General features: G+C 43.3%; 3 protein-coding genes across 6 annotated transcripts in view; 1 reads left to right on the top strand and 2 right to left on the bottom strand.

Moving 5' to 3' along the window:
* On the bottom strand, positions 1-17,787 carry hal (histidine ammonia-lyase). Of its 2 annotated transcripts, XM_077568182.1 has the most exons (22): positions 17,637-17,787; positions 13,483-13,725; positions 13,230-13,382; positions 8,320-8,380; positions 8,202-8,229; positions 8,055-8,129; positions 7,899-7,971; positions 7,752-7,818; positions 7,605-7,642; positions 6,407-6,532; positions 5,790-5,929; positions 5,612-5,659; positions 4,398-4,545; positions 4,214-4,309; positions 4,053-4,111; positions 3,798-3,878; positions 2,283-2,348; positions 2,047-2,212; positions 1,843-1,977; positions 766-874; positions 596-665; positions 1-517 (listed from the first exon to the last, which is right to left on the bottom strand). In XM_077568182.1, the coding sequence occupies exons 3-22, from the start codon at positions 13,252-13,254 to the stop codon at positions 386-388; spliced, it is 1,743 nt and encodes a 580-aa protein (XP_077424308.1). In that variant the 5' UTR covers positions 13,255-13,382; positions 13,483-13,725; positions 17,637-17,787; the 3' UTR covers positions 1-385. The 2 variants fall into 2 exon arrangements, with proteins under 2 accessions (XP_077424308.1, XP_077424309.1); XM_077568183.1 differs by lacking the exons at positions 13,230-13,382; positions 13,483-13,725; positions 17,637-17,787 and adding an exon at positions 9,199-9,515.
* On the top strand, positions 9,999-25,088 carry LOC144053587 (ETS domain-containing protein Elk-3-like). The gene is made up of 5 exons (XM_077568188.1): positions 9,999-11,011; positions 17,669-17,877; positions 18,897-19,619; positions 21,395-21,517; positions 24,482-25,088. The coding sequence occupies exons 2-5, from the start codon at positions 17,671-17,673 to the stop codon at positions 24,599-24,601; spliced, it is 1,173 nt and encodes a 390-aa protein (XP_077424314.1). The 5' UTR covers positions 9,999-11,011; positions 17,669-17,670; the 3' UTR covers positions 24,602-25,088.
* The window catches only part of LOC144053586 (cyclin-dependent kinase 17-like), a 43,133-nt gene continuing 41,387 nt past the window's right edge, over positions 25,005-26,750 (bottom strand). The window contains exon 17 of one of the 3 annotated variants that reach the window (XM_077568187.1): positions 25,005-26,020. In XM_077568187.1, the coding sequence (XP_077424313.1) occupies positions 26,016-26,020 (5 nt within the window). In that variant the 3' untranslated portion in view covers positions 25,005-26,015. Of the gene's footprint in view, positions 26,091-26,750 lie in introns of all 3 variants that reach the window. The other 2 variants (XM_077568185.1, XM_077568184.1) reach the window with 2 other exon arrangements.

The raw sequence follows: 26,750 nt of genomic DNA, 5'->3' as shown, positions 1-26,750 counted from the left end.
TTACTTTTGATGGTGTTTCGGCAAGGCCTTGTTTGCTGCCCTGACCCAAACTCAACCTTTATTTGCAAGTGCTAAAAATGGGAATAGGAATGCAATAACAAAGTGGGAAATTCCACTGCTAAAACAAGACATTGATAACACGCTACAAATTTCTTTCTAAAGTTGTATTGCCGGCTACCAAATAGGTCATTTTATACAACAGCATTAAAAGGATTGGAATGGAAGGCAGCTAAGTACAATGGCTGAGGTAGTTGTGAGGCAGTACGAACTAAATCGGATCAGGACGCGTACGTACAAGTTCAAAAGCCACTAATGATCAATCGTGAGTTTCCGTAGAATGCCGACGGCCGCCGGTCCAGATGAAATGGCCGCCATTTTGCCAGTTTCATTCATGGCGGCAGCGCTTCCTGGGCGAGGCGGGCGACTCCAGCGAGAAGGCGGTGGGAGAGACGGGCCGGGATTCCGGGATGTACTCCGTCTGGTATTTGTCGATGTAAGGCTTGGCCACCGTCCACACCTGCGTGGGGGAAAAAAAAAGAGCTGACGATTTACGGCGTGCATGCGGAGCGGCGTTCGGGCGGATCGAGCGCTTTGCCTTCTGGTCCAGCAGCAGACGATGCACCGCCTCGATGTCCGGAGACATGAATCGGTCTTTGATCCACGGCCTGCGCGAGCGCAACACGGGATAAATATTAACCCGGCTGCAGCTCGTTTCCGGCCGAGCAGGACGCCGGTCGGACTTTGGCCCGCGTGTGTTTGACTTACTTGACCACACTGCGCACCAGGTCGTAGACCTTTTCCAGCGGCGTGGTGGTCCGCAGCGGGCGGAGGAACTCGATGCCCTGGCAGGCCGCCAGCAGCTCGATGGCCAGAACTGAGAACGGACGCAAACGTGTTCAGACGACACAAACAACAGCAGCGAGGAATCACGTTATCGTGTAATTCCTGATTGATGAATCGGCCAATGATTGCCCTTCAAACATCGGCCAAAACATTTTGCCCTTCAAACCTTCAAATGGAAGAAAACCAACGTTTCCGACGCTGCGTAGCATTAGCAACTAGCAAATGTATGTTATTCTGGTTAGCGTCCTTTAAGCGGTTTCATGCCCCCCCCCCCTTCCCCCGCGGGAATTAACTGTAAAACTAAACACACGACAAGAAGAAGAATGACATCCACTGGATATTTAAATACAAAACGCTTTGTTTTTTAAATATTGCTAGCCTAGCGCTAATGTTCCAATTCAAATGCTAACGAGAAGTTAGCATGGACTTTGGGAGTATTTCTCCTTCAAATAACAAATATTTACACACAAATGCTGTGGGAACACACAGCATCGTACCCACAGGTAAGATAACACGACGCAGAGGCACAAATTCTTCCCAATGTGTGAAAAACGAGTTCTTTTAATCGAATTCAATCGGAGTCCAGTCCAGTAACTTTCTTCTGTACGCACTTTATACGGATGCACGGCACCACGCTGCCCCCAAGAGGCCAAAACGCACAGAAACAGTCAATATTTGTTGTTAGCGTTGTTTTCACTTTCTATAACTTGACTACATTCTACTCTTATTTTATTTGTCATTGTCCTTTCAAGTTATATTTCAAGTTTAAAAAGTGCTTTTAGTTTACATTGTGACGTCATCAAAGCAATTTCGACATCCTGTTCCTCTCTCGTCTACGACAACGGCGTGATTGACGTACTCGTGTAACCGGGACGTCTGTTCACCTGAAGCGAGCCACGATTGGTAACTTGAGAAACGTGTCCAGTGAAGGTCCCACTGAGAAGGTCCCACTGTCCTTCCGACAACGTCTCAGCTGAAAAGAGGCGCAGGTTTCCTTACCTTGCTCCACGTGCTCCACCACTCTGAGGGCCTTCCGGGCAGCCCAGCCCCCCATGGACACGTGGTCCTCCGTGGCGGCGCTGGTTGACAACGAGTCCACCGAGGAAGGATGGCACAAAACTTTATTCTCTGAAACTGAACATGGAAAACGAGTGAGGCGGGAGCAGCTGAGGGCTGTTTGGGGAAAACCGAGACGGGCGCCACCTAAAGAGGCGGCGGTGCAATGAGCAATCATGAAGCCCGAGTTGAGGCCCCCCTCGTTAACCAGGAAGGCCGGCAGCTCGCTCAGCGACGGGTTGCACAACCTCTCGATCCTGCGTTCGCTGATGGAGGCCAGCTCGTGGACCGCGATGGCGAGAAAGTCGAGAGCCTGATTGGAAAGCGAAAGCTGAGACCACGACAAACGCGATGCCTTCAATTTGTTACTTTGTTGTACTTACCTTTGCTGGGTACTCGCCGTGAAAATTACCACCTGAAATAGTTTCCCCTCTGTCGGCAAACACCATCTTGCACAGCCAATAGGAAAAAAACTACAACAATGGATGGATGGAAAACCCAAGTTACATCGGACATTATTGGAAGGCAGTCAAGATAAAAAAATAAAAATTTTAAACGGCTGGATCAAAAATAACCCAAATTAGGTCAAAAATGGACCAACCCAACTTTTTGAGTTATTAAACAGATTTATAATCCACAACGCAACCTAAGTTTTGGGCTTGTTTTGTGTGTTATTCCTTTGGCCCAACTGTTTGGGTTAATCGAATAACCCAATTGAATTAGGTCAAAAATAAAGCGACCCAATTTTTTGAGTTATTTAATCCAAAATGTTGGGTCAAATAAATTATTACAAATTATACAAATTAAATAATAACCCACCAAGAAACCCAATTTGTTAGGTTGTTTTGTGGGTTATTCATTTGACCCAACTTTTGGGGTAAATTGAATAACCCAAGTAAATTTTATCAAAAATGAGTTATTTTATCCAAAACGTTGGGTCAAATGAAATAACCCACCAAGTTTTGTGGGTTTTTGGGTAACTTGAATAACCCAATTGAATTTGGTCAAAAATGAACTGACCAAATTTTGAGTTATTTAACACAAAAAGTTGGGTCAAATTAAATAATAACCCACCAAGCAACCCAATTTGTCAGGTTGTTTTGTGGGTTATTCATTTGACCCAACTTTTGGGGTAAATTGAATAACCCAAGTGAATTTGGTCAAAAATGAGTTATTTTATCCAAAACGTTGGGTCAAATGAAATAACCCACCAAGTTTCGTGGGGTGTTGGGTAACTTGAATAACCCAATTGAATTAGGTCAAAAATGAACTGACCCAATTTTGAGTTATTTAACACAAAAATTGGGTAAATCTGAATTAATAACCCACAAAGCAACCCAATTTGTCAGGTTGTTTTGTGGGTTATTCATTTGACCCAACATTTTGGGTTAATCGAATAACCCAATTGAATTAGGTCAAAATAAACCGACCCAATTGTTTGACTTATTTAATCCAAAACGTTGGGTCAAATTAAATAATAACCCACCAAGCAACCCAATTTGTTGGGTTGTTTTGTGGGGGTTTGGGTAACTTGGATAACCCAATTGAATTAGGTCAAAAATGAACTGACCAACTTGGGTACATTTTTGTTATGAATAACCCACAAAGCAACCCAATTTTGGGGATGTTTTGTGGGCCATTCACTTGACAATTGAATAACACAACAAGTTGAGTTGATCCCTTTTTGACCCAATATGGGTTATCTTTGATCCAACTACTTTTAGATTTGATGTGGGGGCCACAGGAATGGGACTTAGTCGTAGACCCGAGGACAACAAGAAACAAGATGGCCGTCCAACGCACTCTACGATCTTTGACTTTGACTCCCACAAGATCTGCACGATTGTTGCTGGACGAGGACGACAGGCAATTCTGCAAGTTTCCAGACTGAAGGATACAGGGTTGTCGGTGGCGCTGTTGATTTCTGTGTTGATGATGTTGAGGACAAATTGGATGGTGTCGTTGGCGATGCCGTGGACCTTGAAGCAGAGCGGCAACAGGAAGCAGGTCGATGAAAACACGCCAACGCAAGGAAGCGAGTTTGTATCCAACATGACTAGTTTGAAGGTGTGTGGCAGTTTTTTTTTTCCCACTTTCTGGACTTTCTGTATTTGCCACCTCTGGTGCAGATTATAAAGCCAAATGTGTTTTACCTGAGGACAGCAACGCATGGTGTAAGCATCCTGGACTCGGTCGCAGAAGCGGTGGCTCTCTGGAAACACACAAATCTTTTAGGACTTGCACCTTTTGCCGATGTCTGGATTCTGGATTCAGTTACAAAAATCTGGTTCAGTTCAGGTTGTCTTCTACCCACCCGCGATCTCGGACGGATGGTGATCCGAGTCCAGCAGCGAGCGGAAGCGCAGGGCCACCTCTGTTTGTCCCGGGTGGGGCCTCAGCGAGTGGATGTCTGCCACCAAGAAAAATGGACGACTCAACCCTGATGTTGTGAAACGTGGCCGGAGAAGATGTGGAAAGATCGTTCGGGCGGCGCTCACCGCTGTCGAAGGCCTTGGTGGTTCCCTTCAGCACCTCCAGGGTGAGCGCGGCGATGATGTCCGCCTGGCGGGCGATGGCCTGGGCGCGTTCCACGGCCTCCGCCCCCAGCGAGGTGATCATCTGGGTGCCGTTGATCAGAGCCAGGCCCTGCCAGGAAGACGTTGGAATCGTGTGACGGACGGATATGGCGCAATTTGCTCGCTCGCTTCCTGCCGTTTTCACAGTTTCACAGTACTGTATCAAAACTCATGATGTTGTTGTTTTTTTAAAGCTCATATTAGGAAAAAAAAACAATACTGTGTTTTGCATTTTGTCACCATCAAATATTTTTGGAATCGATTAATATATCGATTATTCAATCGATTAATCGACTAATCTAAATTCATTTTAATTTAGCATTGAAGGGAATTACAAAATTTTTTTTAAATCCCCTGGTTACTGTTTATTAACCAGTGATTGGTGTTTATTTTGCACTTTGTATTTGTATAGTGATTTAAAAAAAAAAGGGGATTAATGTTGTATTATGTTACCAGTTGTGTCATTGTTCTCCAAAGTAAAAACAGATGTTTGCAAATGTCTTCTTTTGATTAAACACAGAAGACAATCACTTTTCTTTCATGAAGTACTACAGAAATCAGTCAACAATTATTGTTGATATGCTGAAATAATTTTTGGGGGACACTTTTAAATAAAAAAAAATGGCTCCAAACGATTACTCGATTAATAAAACAGTTGTCGATGAATTTGATAATCGATTACTTGTCGATTAATTGATCGATTGTGACAGCTCTATATGTGTGTACACGTTGGCATGTTTGCTTCAGAGACAGAAAATAATGTGAAAACGCCGCGGGAAAATGTAAGTGTTCAAGTTAGGCTGGTTTAGCGAGCGGCAACATAAGATGGCTGCCGTGCATTCAAGTCGTATTTTATACTCAAAAGACCGAGATTCCTTGCGAATGGCGCATGTGCACAACACAAACCAAATGAACCAACAACTTAACTGGAGAGGAGTGAATGATTCTGAAAAAAGCCAACGTGTCTATTTTTGCCCTTGAGTTGCTCTGAATGACGCAACGTGGACGCAACGTGGACGCAACGTGGACGCAACGTGGACGCAACGTGGACGCAACGTGGACGCAACGTGGACGCAACGCAGTCCCAGTGGACCTTGCGTTGCTTCTCTTTTGTGCAAACACGGGAACAACATTACCTCTTTGGGCTTCAGCGATATTGGCTTGAGTCCGTGGGCCTGCAGGACCTGCTCGCAGATAAAAGCAGGGAAGAAGGGAAAAAAACCATGCCAAAGGTCAAGGGTCGTGAAAGGCAAACATGTGTTGCTGTTGGAGCTTGCGTCCTTCGGCGAGCCGGCAGGTGAGATCTTATCTTACGTATTTGGCGTCGGCCCACCCGCTCTTGGGCGACCACATTTTACCCTCGCCCATCAGCCCCAGGGCCAAATGAGAGAGGGGCGCCAGGTCCCCGCTGGCCCCCACCGTGCCTTTCTCGGGGACGAACGAGAGGCAGGAAGCTGCAACGGGAAGCCCGCGTTAGCCGACCGCAACAAATTCAAGCGCTCCAACTTACCAGGCTTTCATGTTGCCTGCCGTCGCTTGCTGGAGCCAAAATATTGAGTCATTCAGGTACTGTAATGCCCTGGCATGTGGGCAAGGAGAGCCACAGTTGCAGATGCTTTTGGTCGTTTAAAGAATGCGACAGTCAAACTAACAAATTCAATACGAGAACATTCGCAAGGAACAAGCCAACAAACAGACTTCTGAGGCCACACCCCTTAAAGGCATACATCAACACAATAATTACAATGTGTTTGTGTGACAACGGCGGCTCTCCTTGCCCACATGCCAGGGCATCATGGTATCTTTAGTTGCTCCATTTGTTCCCTCAAACTATCCGAAGCTGACAAAGCAAAACAATCGACCAACTTATAAGTCAAAGTACGTCTGTCCTAAAATGGCCGCCTACAGGAAGTGGCAGTGGCGTTGCTCACCGTTGAAGGCCTGGATCATGGCGCGAAGGGTCTCCAGAGAGATGCCGCTGTGCCCTTTGGCCAGGACGTTGATCCTCAGAGCCAGCAGCATGCGTGTCCTCTCCGGGCTCAGCGGGTTTCCGACACCTGCGAGAGAGACACGCCCACTTTTCACAACTGACAATCGCAACCGAAGCCATTTTAGCAGTCAAAATGATGGTCCTAATTTGGTCGGGGAAGGGTTCGATTCAATGATTAATTGACTGCTTCATTGAACAAATAAACATGTAACAAAAAGGATTTTTAGGATAAAAAAATAAGAAATCCTTTTTCAAGAGGCAGCAAATGTAATCGGCGCCGTTCAAAATGAGTTGGAAGAATTTGGAAAAATTGTCATCGGGTCCTCGCACTTGTTTTCGATGCAATTTTGACTTGTAATAATATAAAAGCAGGTGACTTGTATACAATATGGTTGGAAAAATTAAGCTTTACATGATCAACATCACTGACCGAGTTTAAAAAAACTAAAACAAGAATTGATCACAAGATGGAACAATATGTCAATTAAAATCACTTTTTTTTCTTTATGCATTTATCAATTTCATTTCAAAAGGTGTTCTGACAACAGCGACATCTTGACAGCTAGCGGCTAAAATTCATCTGTGGGTTCTGCCACAGTTGAACGTGCACGTGGCAAACATGCAGCTGTGATGTTCTATTAATGACATCATTGATCAAGCTGCAAATCAAATCGGGAAATGATCAGCTAAAAATGTCATGAAAATGTAAGAAATACGCCGAGACCGTATTAACGCTCTCGACTGGTTTAGAAGCTTTTTGGGCAGACAGAACTTTGGTTGTTCTGAGTCTCACTCTGTCCCACTATCGTATGGTGTTCCACGGGGTTCCGTTTTGGGGCCCCTGCTCTTTTCATTGTATTTCCATTGAGTATTACTCCAAACTTCTTCTTTCTTTTCTTTTTTTATGTCGTCTGTATGCAACGACGCTAGTAATTGTCAGAGGTGGCAAATCCAAGTCCAGAAAGTAAAAATCCTGCCACAGTTTGGCTTTAGCCCCAGGTGCTAGCTAGCTAGCTCTCTAGCTAGCTCTCAGGGTGCCCGTTTACCTGTGTAGGGAGCAAGCTAGCTAGCATTAGGGGCTAAAGCCAAACGGTGGCACTTTGTGGCCCTGGATTTGCCACCTGTTAATTGTGCTTTACCTGCCGAGTGCGAGCGCACCAAATTCTCCTGCAGCTCCCTGCGCAACACACAAAGAAAAATCACTGAAAATCAGGCTTTAGGTACAAACATTTACATTTTGAACCCTTTTTTTTTTTTAATTGTTTTTTATTTATTTTATTTTTTACTTGAGTTTGCTGACAGGAATGACGGTTCGAGCAAATTTTCCAAAACCGGTGGTGATCCCGTAAACAACTGCAGTGAAACGAGAGCAACGACACAATTGAGCGGGCCGAAACGTCAGCCCCGACGCGTTTGCGCCGACGAGATCCGACCTCGGTTCTCCTTGACGATGGTGTCCAAAAGCTCTCGGGCTTGCACGACTTTCCTCTCGGCTTCCGCGGCCAGCTGAAACGTTTGCCGGAATGCAAAACAAGAACGAGTCAAAGGTCAGCATTGTCAGTCGGGGGAGCGTTTGGACGCTTACTGACCGTTATCTTGTAGAGTCCTCGGCCCAAGTCGACCAGGTGCGTCGAGGTCAGGCTGTTGCCGTCCAAGCAAATCGACTGCAGAGCAAACAAAACGAGAATGCGCTCGATATGCGCTCAAATGCGGAAAAGCCTGAAAAAGTGACTCACGTCTTCCGGTTCTCTGTATGCTGCCGTGCTATTTTGTGGGCGGGATTCATGTAAGGAGAAAAGACCTTCAAATGCAAACAAATGTCATTCAACGGCTCATGTTGTAAAAAGTGGATACAGATGAGAAACTCCAGGCGCGCACGGGATGAAGTCCGGGCACATGGTGTCGCCGTCGATGACTGCAAACACAACAGCGGTCACAAGTTTGGCTACAAAATCGGCAGTGTCATGACATACAGTCAACATTTGAAAAAGTCTACACACCCCTCTGTCAAATGCCAGGTTCTTCATTTCAAAACGTTTTCCACCATTCATGCGACCTATGACCTGTACGACTCAATGACGAAAAGAACGGAGATAACGTGGGTTGCACAAGTGTGCACACCCTCTCGCCACACAGGAGATACAGAAGCTGTTGTCCAAAATTAGCCAACCGCATCCAAAGTCCTCTTAAATGGAAGTCAGCACTTCAACATAAAGTTACAATGTTCTCATATAGTTTTTTTTTTCTTTCTAATGGGGTTGTACAGGTTATAAATCGCGTTTAGATTTTTTTTCCATTTTGGTCTCTGCCATTTGAAGGGGTGTGTAGACTTCTTATATCTACTGTGTAATTACTTTAAGTAAAGAAGAGTAAAGGCTGGAAACAGTTAGATCACTTATGTGGAACAAAAAAAATCTTTATGTTAAAATGTTCAATAATTTCAATGAGTGCCCAATATGGAGTGTCGTCGGTTGATTGCGGTTCCGACATACGACGCGTCCCAGTTACGAACGGCGTTCAATGACCTATTCCCACAGCGGCGTATGAAAGTCCTCCTCACACAGCACGTGACGACACGTTCGCTGTTTTCCACACAAACGTCACATTTTTCTCGTGCGGTTTTCTTAAAACAGACTACGACGCGTTCTGCTTTACGCGCAAGTCGACCAACGCAACTCCCGTCGTAAAGCGAAGACGCCCCTGTTCTGGGACTCTGATTCGTTTTTTTCTAACCCAGTTCGACAAAGTCATTCTCCTCCAGGACGTCGTCGACGGTGTCGTCGGCGTCGAGCAGGCCGAGCCCCTGACACCGTCGCACCACGAAGCGGGCGTCCTTGAGCGCCGGGATGCCGCCGTTGTCCGGCTTGTTCTTCATGTAGCGTTTGAGGGCTTCGAGGCCCAGCCAGCGGATGGTGGACTTGCTGTCCCGGCACGGCACCGCCAGCCACTCATCTCGCACGTGGACGGTGAAGCAAGGCATGGCGGGACTCTGCTGGCGCACTGAGCGCCGACGGGGTCGCGGACCGCCACAAGGCAGCGGCCGGGGGCCAATCAGACGCGGCCGCCCGGGGCCACGCCTCGGCGGTACAGTGGACTGACCCCCCTCGAAAGCCCAGGGGTCATTCGGTCACAAGGGTGTTGGGACATAGTGACCGAAATCCCTTGTGGTGATGTAAGTGAAACATTTACTGGCAAGCGTGCACATCACGCACATTAAGTCGTTTGAAACTTTGGAATGAAAAGCTTACAACTTTGTTCATTTCTATTTCTAAAGTAGTTCGACCTTAATCAGTTACTACTCCGGTGCCCATCCTCGGTTAACCGTTAATTACGCTTGGGTGCCCCCTGGTGGTTGCGGGCCACTAAGCAGGTGCTTGCTTGGTTTCCTGGCTTTGCGCCGTCTCTGACTTTTATACTATAATTTGTCAAAACGAGATTTTACAGCACTTGCAGACTGTTTTAATGAAGACACTCGGAATGACGAGGGATGCCTAAAGGCACCATGACAGACATCGAACAAATGATATTCCTTTATGGCTGCAGGTTCAAATGGTAAAATCGGATTTTAAATTAAGGGACACGTTAAAATGTGCGGTTTATTATTTATTTATTTTTGGCATAAAGATAAAGCAAAAAATAAAAAGGGAAACCGTCGAAGCTGGTGTAGGAATTGTCATTGATGAAGGGACCGTGACAGACGCCAAACAAATTATCTTCGTTTATAGGTTGTACAGAAAAATTGCATTTAGTGACTTGCTAAAATACTTAAAAAAATAAATAAATTATAATATAAAGGAAAAAAATTGCAGAAAAAGGATTCTATCTTTAGTGGTATTCAAATGAACCAATTCCTCCCGAATGCCATCAAATCAATTGTATTTGTTTATTTAAAAAAACAAAGATTTAAGAAAATAAATAGCGTTAAAAATGATTTTGTAGAACGCGTTTGTCAAACTGACGAGGTTCTCCTGAAGGCACCACGACGGCTATCGAACGGTGATAACTGGATTTGAATCCAGTAATACACCAAAATAAATGAGCATTAACTTAAATAAGGTTACGTAAGCGTTCGTCTGGGGCCTTAAAACGGCAACAACAGTGGAAAAGAGAGATTTTTTTTTTTCGTACGAGATGCTCATATTGACAAAGCTTTCCTGAAGGCACCGTGACGGCCAGATGATGTCAGTTCAGGGGCTGTCGGATTTTTTTTTTTTCAAACCCTCCCTCTCTCTCTTTCTGTGCGTGTCGCTCGCCATGTGTGCCGACTGCCGTCCGTCAGCGGGTGAGCAGCAGAGGCGAAGAGGAGGGGAGCAAAAGTGTGTTTACACAGACGGCAGAGCGCCTGGGGAATCGTCGGCGAGAGGAAGTGAGCCGCCGGCTCTGCGTCTGCCTGCTCCGACTTCCTGCTCGGAGAAAGAAAAAGCACAGGATCCGATTTCAAGCCGAGCACAAGCCGTGTAGCAAGCATGGAAAAACAACCGACCTCTCCGGCGGCGTTGCGCTAAAGTTCCTCGGTGGGGAAGAAAGGCCACGGAAGTGATCGCAGGTAAACAATTTGCCTCCATTTTCCATTTTTATTGTTTCCCCCACAAGTTAGTTGTGTGTTTGGAGTCGTTGCGTTGTTCTTTTTGTTCAAAAGCAGTGAACGCACCACTTCTTTTTTTTTTCTTAACATAATCGCAGTTTGTCTTCATTCTTCCGGTGTGCTTCCGAGCAACAGCTTGGGAGAAAAAAAATCATCTAGACTTTCAAAACGCCAGGCTTTGTTCGATTTTTATTAACCTTTTCGTGTCCTCGTGGTTAGCGTTTGCCACGTACAGACTTTTACGATTGTTTTGAGTTTTTTTTTATTCAATTGCTGTTTAAACGAGAAAAAAAGACCAACTAACTAGTAACTAACTGGATGACCTAGCTAGAGAAAAAGACTAACATCATTTCTCGTCATGTATTCGTTTTTAACATTTCAAATGACAGTTTGCACAATGTGAAGGTTGAGAAATAAAATGACATATTCTTACTAGTAACAGTTTTACTTATACTGCTACTAGTTCAGCACTTGTTAAATGACAATGTAATTGTCTTCCATGGTCAGCAGAGGGTATCGCCACTTACTAAAAATCCAAATTCGCCCCATTGGAGTCCAGTCAGCCACTAAACGCCTCTTTTGGAAACTCACAGTATTACAGGAAATTGCAGCCTGTCCCAGAATTGATAAATGATGTCATCTGGTCAAAAAAAAAAAATCAAGTGTCTACATTGAACCCATTTGACCTCAATTGCATGATTCAAACCAGTTAATAATAAGGATTTATAACATTACATGCGTTTCAACTGGCCTAAAGTGTCCACAATAGAGCCAAACGGTACAATTTGATGTGGACAAATGCAAATAACAAAAATGCACACCCTTGAAAAGTGTCAATGCAAATGCATTAACACAGTTTAAATTGTCTCAAGAGCAAAAAAGCAAATCAAGCTCAACAACAGCAGCAGACAAGAGAAGAATGGTGAAGAAATCACAACGTGGGCTTTTTCCACGTCGGTACCAACGAACAGGAAGAGGGCGAGATGTGGTCACGACCGAGTAATGTCTGCACCGCGCCGGCCGTCTACTAATCTCATTAAGAGTTTCCGTTGGACCGACACACTGGCCGGCTTTGTGAGCCCGCCGGGGACGCCGACAGCAGCCCCGAGCGTCCCGGCAAAAGAATGCCCACAAGAATGCCCGCGCTGCAGCCGTGACTCACCCGGCCGACAGCCGTCAAGGAAGAGAGCTGCTCGGCTTTACCAAACTCGTATCAGATCCAAAAAATTGACACATGGGGGGGGGGGGGGGGCAAAGTATGATTGCTTGATTTTGACAGACAACATACGTGAATATAAGTCATTTTTCTAATAATATAATCTAAATATGTCAATATGCTATATACAAATACAGTATGCTAGAGGTGTCAAAAGTAATCGGTGAATCGGCAAGTCATCAATAATCAAATTAATCAGCAACAATTTTAATATACGATTGTCCAAATCTTCTGATTTCAGCCTCTCAAAAGCAATTCTCCGATTTCTGCCGTGCTTCAGGAGAGCAGACCGATTATCCTTTGTGTTGAATCTAAATAAGACATTTGCGAACATCGGCTTTTATTTTGGAAAACAACGACCGAATCATTTTCAAAAAGTCAATCAATCCCATTCATGTGATATTGCGTAATTGTTGTCATTTTGTTATCATCAAATGTCATAATTCTATTTACTCAATATTTTGTGCTCTAAAAGTGGAAAATATTCATGACAAGGGAAAATGATTATTATAAAAATGCTTTTTTTTTTTTTAAAGTCAACAATTATCTTAAAGTTAATTTCTGAATTTTGTGGATTTTTGTTGTTAATCCAAAAACACATGCTTGTATAACTTTCAATATAAATTATATCACTTTTTAAATATGATAAAAAATAATAAATAAAGTTCAAAATAGTGCAAGTACCATTCACTGAAATGAATATATATAAATATATATATGACTACATGAATGACTAATAACGTTACATTGAGAAATAAGAATTTGTAGCAAAGCTTGAACGTGTAGCGACCAACTTCGTCCGTCGGTTGATTTGCGTGGGTCGTAACAACAAGCATAGGTGGCCAAGAACATGCCTAACTAGAATTGAAACAGTGCCAATAAACGGACCAACAGGGGGCGCCGCAACCTCGCAAACCAAGTTCAACCTGAACTTTTAAACTCGCAGTACACAAGAATACTCACAATAGGATGTGGGAACGACAGCCATCGCTCGTTGGGGACCTTCTCTGCCTCTTCTTAATTACGCTGCATCTCTTCCGGTGGAGCTCAATACTGCCCAGCGAGTTGTGGCACAACGCGGTACTGCAGCGCTGAAGGTTTGGATTTGCCTGTCAACTGTAAAACAGGCCAAAAACGAATGGAGTTGCGGATTTGTTGATGGAGTTTTCCCCCTTCTGACATCCTGTTCCGCTGCCTCGCCACTAGTGTGCTGCACCTGAGGCTTGATGAATGATGATGGCGATCTTTTGACCAGAGGGAAGTGCGTAGCGATGGCGGCGGCGGCGCAAGGAAGCGCTCCCCCGCTGCGGGATCCCGCGGCCGGCCCGATTGTCCTTGGAAGCAGAATGGCAGGAAGTCCTGACTTTGACAGCTTTGTAGTTTGGCACGGCCCGTCGGAAAGGCGGCGGATGGCGTGCGGCGGAAAGCCGGCCGTTCCTCTTGCCAGACGTGCGCGCCGCTGTCAACAATCAACAAAGCTCAGCCATCCAATTGTTCTTGCAAAATACAAACTGAAAAGTCCACAAATCAACACCGCAAAATTGGTTTGGAGGAGCAAAAATTTCTGCCAAAATAAAAAACAAGAAAATGACCAAATAAATCAAGTGAAAATAAAAAGGGATCTAAAAAAAAAAAAAACATAATTCAAAAATGAAATACGAATTTAAAAAAATACAAATGGAAAAAAAACCAACAGTTTTAAACGGTGGAGCCCAACCCAAGACACGCTTAGGACCGCCCCCTCATTTGAATAACATTTTGACCTGACAGAGCGTTTGCAGCATGAAATCAATAAATAGGAGAGCGTTTTTATTGATTGATATTGATTTCTATTTAATATATTTATTTTTCTATTTATTTGATTGCTGTCAAACAATTACATTTTTCATCAGCTTAATCACATCTTTGAATTTGGATTAATTGCTTCATTAAAAATACTTTTTTAATCGACATTTTTTGCCCGCCAAATTTGACGAGCACCGGTTATGTGTTCATTCTTTCGACATTTAATGTTATGAGGACGTCATTCATCAACATTTTTTGATCCACGGCACACGCTCCTTTGCTTCTTTTTTTAAATCAGTCAATTACTTGCATAATTTAAAATGAAAAAAAAAAAGACCCCAGTAGTTCGACATGAACAAATTATTCTGAATGTCATACGCAAAACATTTATTAAAGCCTTTCCTTCAATGCATGTCGTTATTTATTGCTCAACCTCTGCTACCTTTTGACATCCGCTGTCAAGATAAAGAATCATCTGTGGTCAAAATTAATAGTGTGATTAATCTGCATTAATACATGATTACATGATATTTTTTTGCGATTAATTCATTAGTTAAGCCTTTAACTTTGACAGCACTAATTTATTTCCACATTTATTTTTGAATCTCATTTATTTATTTATTTTTTACTTTTTATTTATTTATTTAGGGATGTATAAATATTTAATTTTTATTTCCATTTATATTTATTTTTTTGTATTTAATTTTTGAATTAGATTTTTTATATCTGTTTTTCTTTTCACTTTTATTCATTAATTAATTAATTTATTTTTCATTTGGGCAATTTTGGTCCTCCATAAACTGGAGGCTCATTTGGACAAAAGTAGTGCTTTGTTGCTGTCTTGCGGTGAAAAGTGTGTCTGCTGAAGTGAATTGAGGAGTTTCATTTTGACAAAACTAATGCTTTGCCACCATCACGTGTCATGTTGTTGTCAAGGAACTAGAATGTTGAAGTGAGTCGCGGAGTTTGATTGAGACCAAAGTAGTGCTTTGCCGCCTTCCTATTGCATCTTGGTACCAAGGAAATATGTTGAAGTGAATTGTGGAGCTTTATTTGGGCAAAAGTAGTGCTTTATTGCTGGCATCTTTGTACCAAGGAAGTCAGTTGTGGATTTCCATTTAGACCAAAGTAGTGCTTTGCTGCCATCTTGTGCGCTGTTGTTGAAGTGAACTGTGGAGCTTCATTTGGGCAAAAGTAGTGCTTTGCTGCCATCTCGTGGTATCTTGGTGCCAAGGAGGTACATAGAAGTGCTTTGTGAAATTTCATTTGAACATAGGTAGTACTTTGACGCTATCTTGTGGCATCTGTAGGTAATTCAAAATCTTTGTAGAGGGGGTGTCAATGAGTCACAGACTTTCACTATTGGCAAAAGTATTTTTCCCTGCAGTATTTCGGTTCATGGTTGGCACTGGCGCTATATGGCGCATTTTTTAAAGCAATGTTTTTTTTGTTAGTTTTTTTTTTTGTTGTGGTTTTCAGTCGAGTGGGCCGCCTCATATTTGCCGTCCATCACTGCGAATGTGTCGTCTGCCACATTAGGACTTCTGAACTTCCCTTACTGCTGCTCCTTCCTGGGTTACTATGGCAACTCCCGCACGCACGCTTGAGTGGCGTTCTTGACGTTAGCTCTCGTGCTGGATTGTGCCGTTTCTGAACGTTTCCTGCCAACTACAAACACTTGTACGGACGTTGGATCACTTTACATCGTCTTCCAAATAAAAACAAAATCAGCACGCAATGGGAATGTCATTTAGCAATTTATTTATTTTTTATTTTTTGCAACTCACGGACACGTTTGCAAGCATCCCCCCAAAAACGCTAAATGACGACGCGGACCCCCGAGGAAGCAGTTGAATCAAACGGAAAGTCTTTTTTTAAACGATCTGCGTTTGCCCCCACGACGTCTCCATCGGCTCTAAATTTAGTTTGGGAGCAGGACCGTCCGTGTGCTGTATGAATAGAAGCGCGCGTGTGTGTGTGTGTGTGTGTGTGTGTGTGTGTGTGTGTGTGTGTGTAGTTGAATGTGGCGGTAGACGCAGGAGAAGAAAAACACACGCCAGAAGTATGCTTGCGGTTCAACATGGCCGTCTTTCGCTCCACAGGAAGTGTGACGCGTGTTCCTTTCGGCGCTTGCGAGGAGTCGCTCGAGTCAAGTATGGAGGAATTAAAGTTGGGGGATGCCCGTGCATGTGGGCAAGGAGAGCCACAGGCGCCGTTTGTTCTTAAACAGTCACATAAATGCATGCAAAATGAAAACACTCGCAAGGAGCAGGAACCAGAAGGTGACACTTGAGCTGCGTGGTACCTGATGCTGATGTCACTCATTAGGCCACGCCCCTTAAAAGCCTGCATCAATCATTCCCATTCATTTCGAAAATTCAATTGATATTTCTGAAGCTTTGACTTACAAGTTCAATTGGTTCCATGACCAGACTCATAATTCAAAACACTTGTATTTCAAATCATCTTTCTCTATTGAAAGAAATGTAAATGCCATTAATTTGTTTCAGGTAAAATATGCCCAAGAATTTTTTTTTGTAAGTAGTCAAAAGTACAGTACTAAATTGTTTGTGTGTGATGATTTCCTGATTGCGCTGCTCCACGTAGACTCGATGACGTAACACCAAGACAGATGGTCACATGTTACAAAGCTGCGCTAATATTAGTTGTTTGCAGAGAATAAACAAAAACAAGTTGTTTATAAGGTCTAACATCATTGCTAACTTTGTTAGCTCATATATGGCATTTATCATTGTGTGTTAGCATTAAGCTTGCGGAAGTTGTGTGGTTTGGTTCAATTCTAGGGGTGTCGGGCAATTAAGATTTGGAATCGTAATTAATCACATGACTTCAATAGTTAAACTCATGATTAATCGCAAATTTTATATCTCTTCTAAATGTACAATAAAATATTTTTGAGGGAAGTTTTCATACTTCTTAAAAAGTGGAAACAAATGTTAACTAATAGAAATATGGCTGCATCTTTTAATCTTTGTTTGATACACTAATTTCATAATAATAGAATTGAGTTAAAATTAAAAAGATGTATTGTACTGTAAAAAAAAGAAGAAGTGTGTTTTTGATTTGTGTTGGTCATTTTTCTGCCACTAGATGGCATAATTGCATTTGTAAGACATTAATGACAGCTCAGTGCATTTTCCTCTTCATATTAAGAGCTTTCTAATCTTTAATTGAAATGAACGCACTCATTTTGACAGCCCTACTAAATACACGTCATTTTCTTTGTTTAGTTTCAACTGGGAGTGTCAACCGATTTTTTTTAAATAATTTGAGTTTAGTTCAAGAAAAGGACAATGTGCAGTAACATTAAAAAGATGGCCACACCAGATTTAGCACAATGCTAAGTTCACCGCCACCATAGCTAGCTTAGCGCTCCTAACTCAAATTTATGCTCGGCACTAAACATACCACAATAAAAAAAAAAGTGTCCAGGCGAAAGCTCGTATATCAAAAAGATGGCTTAAAAATGTGTAACATGGCGCTAGGTCAGTTGCGCTGAATTTGCAATCTGCTGGCCTAGCAACAAAAGTGCTAAATTGACCTTTGTGCCTGTGTGAGACTAACCGGCGGGGTCGGGGGGGGGTGCCGTTGTGCAGCCATGGACAGCGCCATCACCCTGTGGCAGTTCCTGCTGCAGCTGCTGCTGGACCAGAGCCACAAGCACCTGATCTGCTGGACGTCCACCGACGGCGAGTTCAAGCTGCTCAAGTCCGAGGAGGTGGCCAAGCTGTGGGGCCTGCGCAAGAACAAGACCAACATGAACTACGACAAACTCAGCCGGGCCCTGCGATACTACTACGACAAGGTCAACGCCGCTTGGGCTTCTTCCTCGCCTTGCGCGTCACCGTCACGCAAACCTTTGGAAGGGAACCGCCACGTTCGCGTCAGCTCTCGCTCATGGAAGGGGAAGTCAAGTCAAACATTTTATTTCCATTAAGAAATAGCAATGAAGCAGCAAAATCACACCCGTTTTCATCAGTCAGACGCGGCGGCCATTTTGTCATTATACCGCCCTCTGTTGCCGACTGAAAATGACATCACAGTGCCTGAGGGCTCAGGTAACAATCGCCACAAAATGGCTGCCCACTGAGATCTAGAAAACAGCTGCTTAATTCATATTCCACAAACGTATGATCAATTAGGAGACTGTGGAACGTAATGTTGTAAACAAAAATGTTGATTTGTCTTCCCTTTCAAGTAAAAGTACAAACATAGCGATTTTTATACTTTATTATATTTATATATATACACATATATTATTGTTAATCCACTGAGGATCAACATAAGTTAGCTGAGTAGATATAACTACTCATTATTTTTTTAATCTTCCGTATATATGCATTATTAAAACACCAACAAAATTAGCCTACGCTTAGCAATCGCGATTAGCATTAGCGTGCTAGTGACACATTTAAGGTTTACATTTAAGGTAGAAAAAAAAAAAACACCAACTACCATTACAGTTCACCAGTTCCAGCTCACACATATATCCTTTCATGTAATCGTGTCTTAAAAGTCACTTACAGACGATGTTTCAACAAGTAAAAGCGTGGAGCTAGCTAGCTAAAAAGAGTTAGCTAAAATGAGCTCAATAACTGTAGAAACATGGACGGTGGCACAAACATGGCTTCGAGGCAGCCCTTTTTAGTCAACCTATTTTTAAAGTGGACCCCCCCCCCCCCCCTGCTCTAATTATTATTGTCTCGGGGAGAAAAAAAAAAGTGAAATCGAACATCCTTAACCTAAAGCAGGGTCTGGTACTGCAATGCTATTTTGGTTTTCCCGATCCTAAAGAGATTCCTTGTGGTTCTTCCCGCCCGACAGAACATCATCAAGAAGGTGATCGGCCAGAAGTTTGTCTACAAGTTCGTCTCCTTCCCCGAGATCCTCAAGATGGACCCGCAGATGGTGGAGATGGGCTTGACTTCCAGAAGGTTCCCCCCGCGGGAGGGCGACCCCCCCGAGGCCGACGTGGATGAGGGGGAAGCGGAGGAGGGCGAGGACGAGGACCAGGCCAAGGAGTGCCTGAGGAGGGCGCGAGCGGCCGCCTTGGGGCCGCAGCGCTGCCGCAACGACTACCTGCGCTCGGGCCTCTACTCGTCCTTCAGCGTGGCCTCACTCCGCAACCGGCCCGAGCTTCTGAGGGCCTTCGGCGAGGAGCCGCGCTCAGTCATCCGCTTCTGCGCCAACGACGCCAAAGCCGAGGCGTACGCGTCGCCCGCCACGCCCCCGCGGACCAACCGGGATGAATACAAGGAGGAGGAGGAGGAGGGGCTGGAGGGGGACTTCTCGGAGCAGAGCGCCCAGCCCCTCAACCTCTCGTCCGGCCGCAGGGAGCGAGCCCTGCGACCTCCGGCGGAAAGAAGCTCCGCCTCCTCCTCGACTTGTAGTCGAGGAGACGGACTCCCGGCCAAAAGCAAAAAGCCAAAAGCTCTGGACATCTCAGCCCCCTCCCTGCTGCTGGCGGCCAGCGACATCGGCTCCATCGCCCTCAACAGTCCGGCGCTGCCGTCCGGATCGCTCACGCCCGCCTTCTTCACCGCGCAGGTGAGGACACCAGTGTCGATGCTGAGAGATCAACGCTTGCGTCAAAACTTTCCGCACTAATGCCTCTGGGAGTTTGAATGAATGCTGAGAGATTTTTGGGGGAGTCAACAAAATATTGCTGGAATGCAGAAAGATGAGCACTCATTCTCGTAAAGGCTGCAAAAAAAAAAAAAATATCCTGATGTTTTTTCGGCATTCGAAAAATTCAGAAAGTGTAAATGCTGTGAGATAAGCATTCACACCATCTTTGAGTAAAATAATACTGTGAATGCTGAGAGATCACCACTCACGACAATGCCTTCAAGTCCAAAACATTCCGCATCATTGCCTTTGTGAGTTTGAATCAATGCTGAGAGATGAGCATTCACACCAATGCTTTTGTGAGTCAACAAAATATTGCAGGAATGAAGAAAGACAAGCACTCATTCTCGTATGGCTGCAAACAAAAACAAAAAAAATCCTGATTTGACATTACAGGAAGATATTTGACAAATCCATAAAACAAGTTTGTTTTAAAATAACGATATAGCGAGGTCACTGGTGATGAACCATAAATATTGATTTATTGATATTAAACAAATGAATACATACCGGTAAAAATATTCTATAGTTGTTCCCGCCAAGTGTGTTTGAGAAAATGAAAGGGAGTTTGTAGATTTCTGCTGGCAAGGTTTGAATGTAGCTTCACGTCACCAATCTTCTCGGACAAATGGACGCCCTCATTAACACGTGCCATTCTCAAACTTGGCCACTCACAATGTCCCGCCATTATGAAAGTGCATAGTCACGATTAATAGTCACAATGAACGCTTTCCAGCTTCAACAAAATAGCAGCTAGCATTAGCACACTAGCATTAGCACTGAAAACGAGCTAACGTTAGTCACGGCCGTTACGTTGCTAGCATGACTTACTCATAAGTTGGACTCGTAAGTAATGGAATGTTACTATTACAATAAATGTTATCGGTTACATTTTATTTTTGTGTTTTCCATGTACAACCAATTAAAAATCGAAAACTGGGTGATAATCTTACCTGTCACGCAGAAATGTTAATTCCACATCGCTTCTGAATCCACTGAGGTCTTAAGTCGGGACTTTTTTCATTACATTATTGGTGAAATGATTACATTGTTGCGTCATTTTCCATTAAGTTAAATGTTAATTTTCAAGAAAAGTCCATTCCCACGTGTTCTTGCCTTCTTGTGGCATCTTTGTGGAGCGAGAGGGCCGTGGCTCCACCTTCCACTTGCTATTTAATTTGCCATCATCACATGTCAACAGATGACTTGTCAAATATTTGCCATTATCTGGGAACGGCTCGGATCCTGACGCGGCGTTGTTTGCCTGGCGGGAGGGATCAAAACAAGACGTGAACACGGCAAAAATGTCGACGAGCCGAGCGGAGGGAAGAGGGCCCTTAAGTGATGCCAGATGCTCCAATAATTCCATTAATAACGTGAGTGGGGCTGCAACACTGGCTCGCTTCTCTGAGGTGACACGAGACGGAGGGGGGAGACTGGAAGACCCAGAGAGAAATTGATTTCATATGTTTTCTCTCTAGTTGCCCCCCCTCCCTCGCCCTAACGTCACCCGTGTATTCCAAAGGAGAAACCGCAGACTTCCTTCCTGCTCCGCCAGTTTGTTTTTCCACCCCCCCAAAAAAAAGCTGCTCCATTTTGCATTTTCAGCATGTTTCGCATTAGCCCCGAAAGGCCTCCGAGCCATTCCGTGCACTCCTCTTGACGCCTCCTCCTTCTCCTTCCTCATTTTCCAGACTCCCTCCGGTCTGCTGCTGGCTCACAGTCCGCTCTTGTCCGGCATCCACTTCTGGAGCAGCCTCAGCCCCGTGGCCCCGCTCAGCCCCGCCCGGCTGCAGGGCCACGGATCCTTGTTTCAGGTGAGGCCAATGTGTGACGCATTTTTCTCATAGCGGTGGACAGTAAATTTGGCGGCGCCATCGGTGTCGAATGGTGGAAGAAAACAAACAAACAAACAGACGCGATTCCAAGGGGGCTAAAGGCAGAGGTGGCAAATCCAGGTCCACAAAGTAAAAACCTTGCCACAGTTAGGCTTTAGCCCCAGGTGCTAGCTAGCTAGCTCCCATGGTGCTCGTTTACCTGCTAGGGGCTAGCTAGTTAGCATCAATTCCCAAAGCCAACCTGTGACGCGGTTTTTACTTTCTGGACCTGGATTTTGCCACCTCTGGCTATAAATGTTGTTTACCCCTTGTTTGCAAAAGTACTTACACCCTGTAAATTTCAGTTCATATACTTATGGAGAAAAAGTAGAAGCACAGATTTAACTGTACTTGAAAAATAAAATAAAAGTAAGTACAGATTCAGCAAAAATCTATTTTTACTGCTAAATATCCCAATTTTGATCACTTAAAAAAAGAAGAAGAAATAGCTTCCCTGTTTTATGAACTCACATAATACATGTACTGGGACCCAAATAAATAAATAGACTCGACTGTATTTTGTTAGATTGGACCGCCAATTTTTGAATGTCAGAAGCTGCTACGTTTTAGGCTACATTGCATTTGCCACAAATTGTTCTCGGAGTGGTCAACAGTTCCGAGAAATAAGGCCATGGCCGTTGAATATCTCGCATCTCACAATTTGTTGTGCCTCGGTTGTTAATGCTCGCATTCCTCCAAGTTGCAAGTTGTTCCTCTTTTTTTTCTCTAAAAGAGTCTCAAGATCTCAAAGAAGATCTCGCGCTCTTTTTAAACGTCACGTTGTCATCCACGGAGCTTGAAAGGGGAAGCAAGAATTCTTTTTTTTTTTTTTTAAAACAAAGAGTAGAAAGTACACATCTGTTTTCAATTGTAGGGAGGAAAACTAAAAGTCAGAAAATGATTCAAGCACAGAACTCTGAAAAATCGACTTGAGTACAGCAACCGGGTTGGAGGTCTCAAAGTACTAAAGTGTGCCATCATGTACATGTCAAACTCATTTCTAATGAGGGGCCACATTGTAGTTCTGGTTTCCCTCAAAAGGACAGTAGAACCTATTTTTATTATTGTATAATATTATAAATATAATAAAATACTACTAATAAAGAAATAATACTAATACTATATTATTATTAAATATGATGTGGACTGTTACCATTCGCTGGGGTTATGGACCAGACTTCGTGAATATTTGACACTCGTTAAAATCCAGACATTTTTTATCTATTAAAAAAAAACAATCGGGTAAAAAAAAAATACACCCACATAAATAAGAAAGAAAGAAAAGTGATTTCATGAATACCAAACTGTGGATTAGTGGGCATCTACTGTAATATATATATATTTTTTTACCAACAAACTGAATTAGAAATGAGAAGTCATGTAAAATTGTGATCTCAGCTGTCCTAAACAGTAAACACGATCACAAACACCAACATTTGAAAATTTGCTTCATCAAGTTTTTTTTGCCAACACAGTCTTTCTTTTCTTTTCCATTTGATAGCGTTTCTCTTGCCTGCGGCGCTTCCAGTAAATATATCCAATCAGATTTCAGCCTCTTTGTGTTGCTATGCCAATCTAATCTGCCCAGGGACTTCACCAGCAGTAGTGACGTCAATTTGTCAAGTGGCGGCAATTTCGAGATGTTTTTTTTTCTGTGTCGCCGCAACGGACGAGCGCAGTTGTGCGTCGTCTAATCAGACTTTGCTGGCGGGTCCGGCGGGGGGTGTCCGGTTTCAGCAGTGTAGCGCGGGAGAGGAAATCCTGTGAAGACTTCCTGTTTGAGCCCAGGGGAGCCAACCAGCCCGAACAGGGCCAACTGGTTTCGAGAGCGGATCCGCACTCGTCGCACGCACGCACGCACATCTTGTACGCCGCACCCACACCGGATCCCCTTGTGGCGGGACGGGCCTTGATTAATGAATGTATTTGTGTGTGCTAATCGCTACAGATGCGTTTTGATAGCCCAACATGGCTGTAACAAGTTTTGCTCTAGCTGACCATTCAGAGGACAGAAACCAGCTGATGGGGAAGAAAAGAGAAAAAGAAGGGAAAAAAAACTTGACGGGAAAAATGAGAGAAAATTAAAAGAGAGAGAGAAAAGAAAACTTGACGGTATTGACCTGTTTTACGAATTGAACTTGGCTTGCTCTAACCGACCAATCAGAGGACAGAAACCAGCTGATGGGGGTGGGGGGGGACAAAGAAAAGAAATAAAACTTGACAGGAAAAAGAGAGAAAAGACAAAGGCAAAAAGAGAGGAAAGAGGAAAGAGAGAAAAGAAAACTTGACGGTATTGACCTGTTTTATTAATTGAAGTTGGCCTGCTCCGACCGACCAATCAGAGGCTGGAAAAATGTTGACGTCATCAAGGCTGATTTGAAGCAAGACGGCTCCAACTGAGGCCGACGTGGCGAACAAATCTTTGATTCACGGAAATATGATGTCGATTTGATTGTTCTTTGCAAGGTTTAAACAGTTGAAGATTTCGTTGAATTAGGTTTGTTAGTTTTTCAAAAATGATTTGCTTTAGCCAGCACGACTGATTGCAAAAGTGCAGGGCAGATGACATTGACATGGCAACACACAAAGGCTGAAATGCTGAAATCTGATTGGATGAAAATCGAGCTCCGAGAAACGCTAACAAACAAAAAGACTGTTGAGCACGGAGCAAATATTTGAGATGAGGTTGTAAACGTCGTTGGCTGCTGGTGACAGTGAAGACCTTTTACAAAAGAGTGGACTTGTGTTGGAGGTGGGGTGGGGGGGGGGACAGAGACGAACAGGAAGAGGCACAATGAACAAATAACAGGAAGCTGAATGTGGCACTTCCTCAGCGGAAAGCGAGCCTTTCACAGAACTTGCACCCGACCCGCCCCGCCTCACCTTGCCTCTCTTCCTCCACAGTTTCCCAGCCTAATCAACGGACACATGCCGCTCCCCCTGCCAAATCTGGAAGGAACACCCCCCTCCTCCTCCTCCTCCTCCTCCTCCTCTTCCTCGCCCCCCACTGCCCACAAATCCTGATCCTTCCCGCCCCAGAGAGGGACGTCGCCTCGTCTTCATCCTGGTCAACATCCTCTTGAGACAGTTTTGTGACCTCATTCGTGTTTTTTTTTTTTTTTGCACTTGGGTTGCTTGAGGTTGCAGTGGCGAAAGCACTCGGTTAAAAAAAAAAAAAAAAAATCACAAATCCAAAAAAAAAAAAGCCATATCGCTAGCTGTGGAATTCTCGCTCGACGCTCGTTCTTAACTTCTTATTTCAAATGTGCCGTTTGTTTTTCTATGTAACGTATGCACTTGCTTCTCAGATAGTACCGGCTGTGCCTTCATTTTTGTGGCCTCCCAATTCTCCTTGAAGACAAGATTTTCAAATGAATGAAAAGCCTTTTTTTTTTTTTTTTTTTTAGTACTTCCTCTTTTTATACTGGACGTGGTATACAGTATGTATTCTGTATAATTTTGTATTGTGAAGAATGTCGTCCATTTTCAATAAACTAAGCATTGAATGCTTGATGCTGTGATTTATTTTTATTTTTTTACACGAGAAGGAAAAATCACGTTCTGTTTAAAGTTTAAATTAAATTTTCTTTCCTCTTTTTGGGTGGGGCGACTGCAACTCAATTCCACATAGCGGCATAAAACAATTATTCACAAATGAATATCATACAAAACATATTAAAACATTGTGAAAGACACTCAATGGAAGAAAAGAAAGGGCCACGATGTGCGCATGGAAAGCGGTTTGAGCATTTACGACACGTCCTGCTAGTGCGACCGTCTTACTAGTTACGTTAGCTTAGCTGGATATCAAGTATGCGGGGAAAAAAACGCTCAATGGTCTTTCCCAAATATTTGCCATTATGTGTGAATGCAATTCAACTTTGCAAAATGCAAGATGACAGACACAAGGTGGGCTTCAAGTGTGAAGAAGCGTGGAGGTGTACCTTGCTTTTAATGCCCAGCGCGCGCGCGTACGCACGCACACGCACGCGACCTGACCGGAATGATGGGCCAGCAAGCTTTCGCCCGTCAACACGGCCGATGAAGCGGCGGGGGAAGAAAAGTCCAAACCTTTTCAACAGGAAATGAAAACATTTGTTTGTTTGTTTGGGTTGAAGGTAGAGTTCTATGTATGAAAAATGAAGAAAATCACAACAACAACAACAAATGTTACCACTTCAAAAGATTAAAAATCTATACACATTGCATGTTCTTCTTAAAGTGACGGAGCCAGTTAGAATTCTAAACAGTAGTCGGATTTTAGCAGCACATTCTCTCTTCTTAATAAATATAGAATATAAACGTCTGTTGGGCCACGCTGAGGCCAAACCTGGTTGCGAGTGGTTTGGAGGGCTGATGATGAAGATGACGATGATGACGATGATGCTACACCACGATCCAGCAATGACACTGTACAGCTCAAGAGATTCTTTCCAAATCATCCTAAACAAAACAAACAAGAAAGTCCAAAGAATCTAAAACAGCATGCTTTGTCTTCGGCTCTTCCCGTTACCTGCAAAAAAAAGAAAAGAAAATGTTTGCTGAAAATCAAACGCGAGACAATTCAACAAAAATGTTTTTTGTTTTGTTTTAACTCAAGTATTCGAGAACTAGCTCACACAAAATAACTGAACAAAATAATATTGAATTAAATAGTTAGCAATTGTCACTAGCTACAAATACAGGGATGACACATATAGAACGTCAAAATCACATCAGAGCTTTTAATTGGAGCCAAAAGTAGGAAGCAAGGTTAGTAAAGTTAACACAAAAAAGGAGGGAAAAGTACCATTTAAAAAAACATTCTTGTTAGCTGAAGTAATAAAAAAGGAGACTATTTAAAATAAAATAAAAACTAACTGTAACTCTATTGTCTGCTTACTATTTTTTTTAAAGCAAACTATAATTTTAGCAAAAAGTGTCCTCAGCTTTCAACTTGACCAATTTATTTTATAAAGTACATGAACTCTAAGGTGATTTGAAATTTGACTCTTTTTTTTAAATTTATTGTCGCACTTGACAAAGACCCAAATTAAAAAACCTAAAACCAACCAAAACTAAACTAAAGCTAAGAATTAAAAAAAAAAAGATTTTATACGAAAACTAATTAATATTAAACTAAGATGATATAAAAATGAACACAAAAATGTATAGAAACTAATCTAAAATTATG

Source organism: Vanacampus margaritifer, chromosome 6, assembly GCF_051991255.1.
Source record: "Vanacampus margaritifer isolate UIUO_Vmar chromosome 6, RoL_Vmar_1.0, whole genome shotgun sequence".
NCBI classification, from domain to species: domain Eukaryota; kingdom Metazoa; phylum Chordata; class Actinopteri; order Syngnathiformes; family Syngnathidae; genus Vanacampus; species Vanacampus margaritifer.
Note: the sequence above shows the minus strand (reverse complement) of the source record. Positions and strands in the feature narration are given on the sequence as shown.

Bases quoted from the DNA above. Each gene is read 5' to 3' on its own strand.
- hal (XM_077568183.1), bottom strand. From the start codon at position 9,445: ATGCCTTGCTTCACCGTCCACGTGCGAGATGAGTGGCTGGCGGTGCCG. The intron at 2,213-2,282 runs GTAAGTACAACA...CTTTCCAATCAG, and splicing joins ACGGCGAGTACCCAGCAAAG to GCTCTCGACTTTCTCGCCAT. The intron at 1,978-2,046 runs GTGGCGCCCGTC...TTCCATGTTCAG, and splicing joins TTGCACCGCCGCCTCTTTAG to TTTCAGAGAATAAAGTTTTG.
- LOC144053587 (XM_077568188.1), top strand. From the start codon at position 17,671: ATGGACAGCGCCATCACCCTGTGGCAGTTCCTGCTGCAGCTGCTGCTG. The intron at 17,878-18,896 runs GTCAACGCCGCT...CCCGCCCGACAG, and splicing joins TGCGATACTACTACGACAAG to AACATCATCAAGAAGGTGAT. The intron at 19,620-21,394 runs GTGAGGACACCA...CTCATTTTCCAG, and splicing joins CCGCCTTCTTCACCGCGCAG to ACTCCCTCCGGTCTGCTGCT.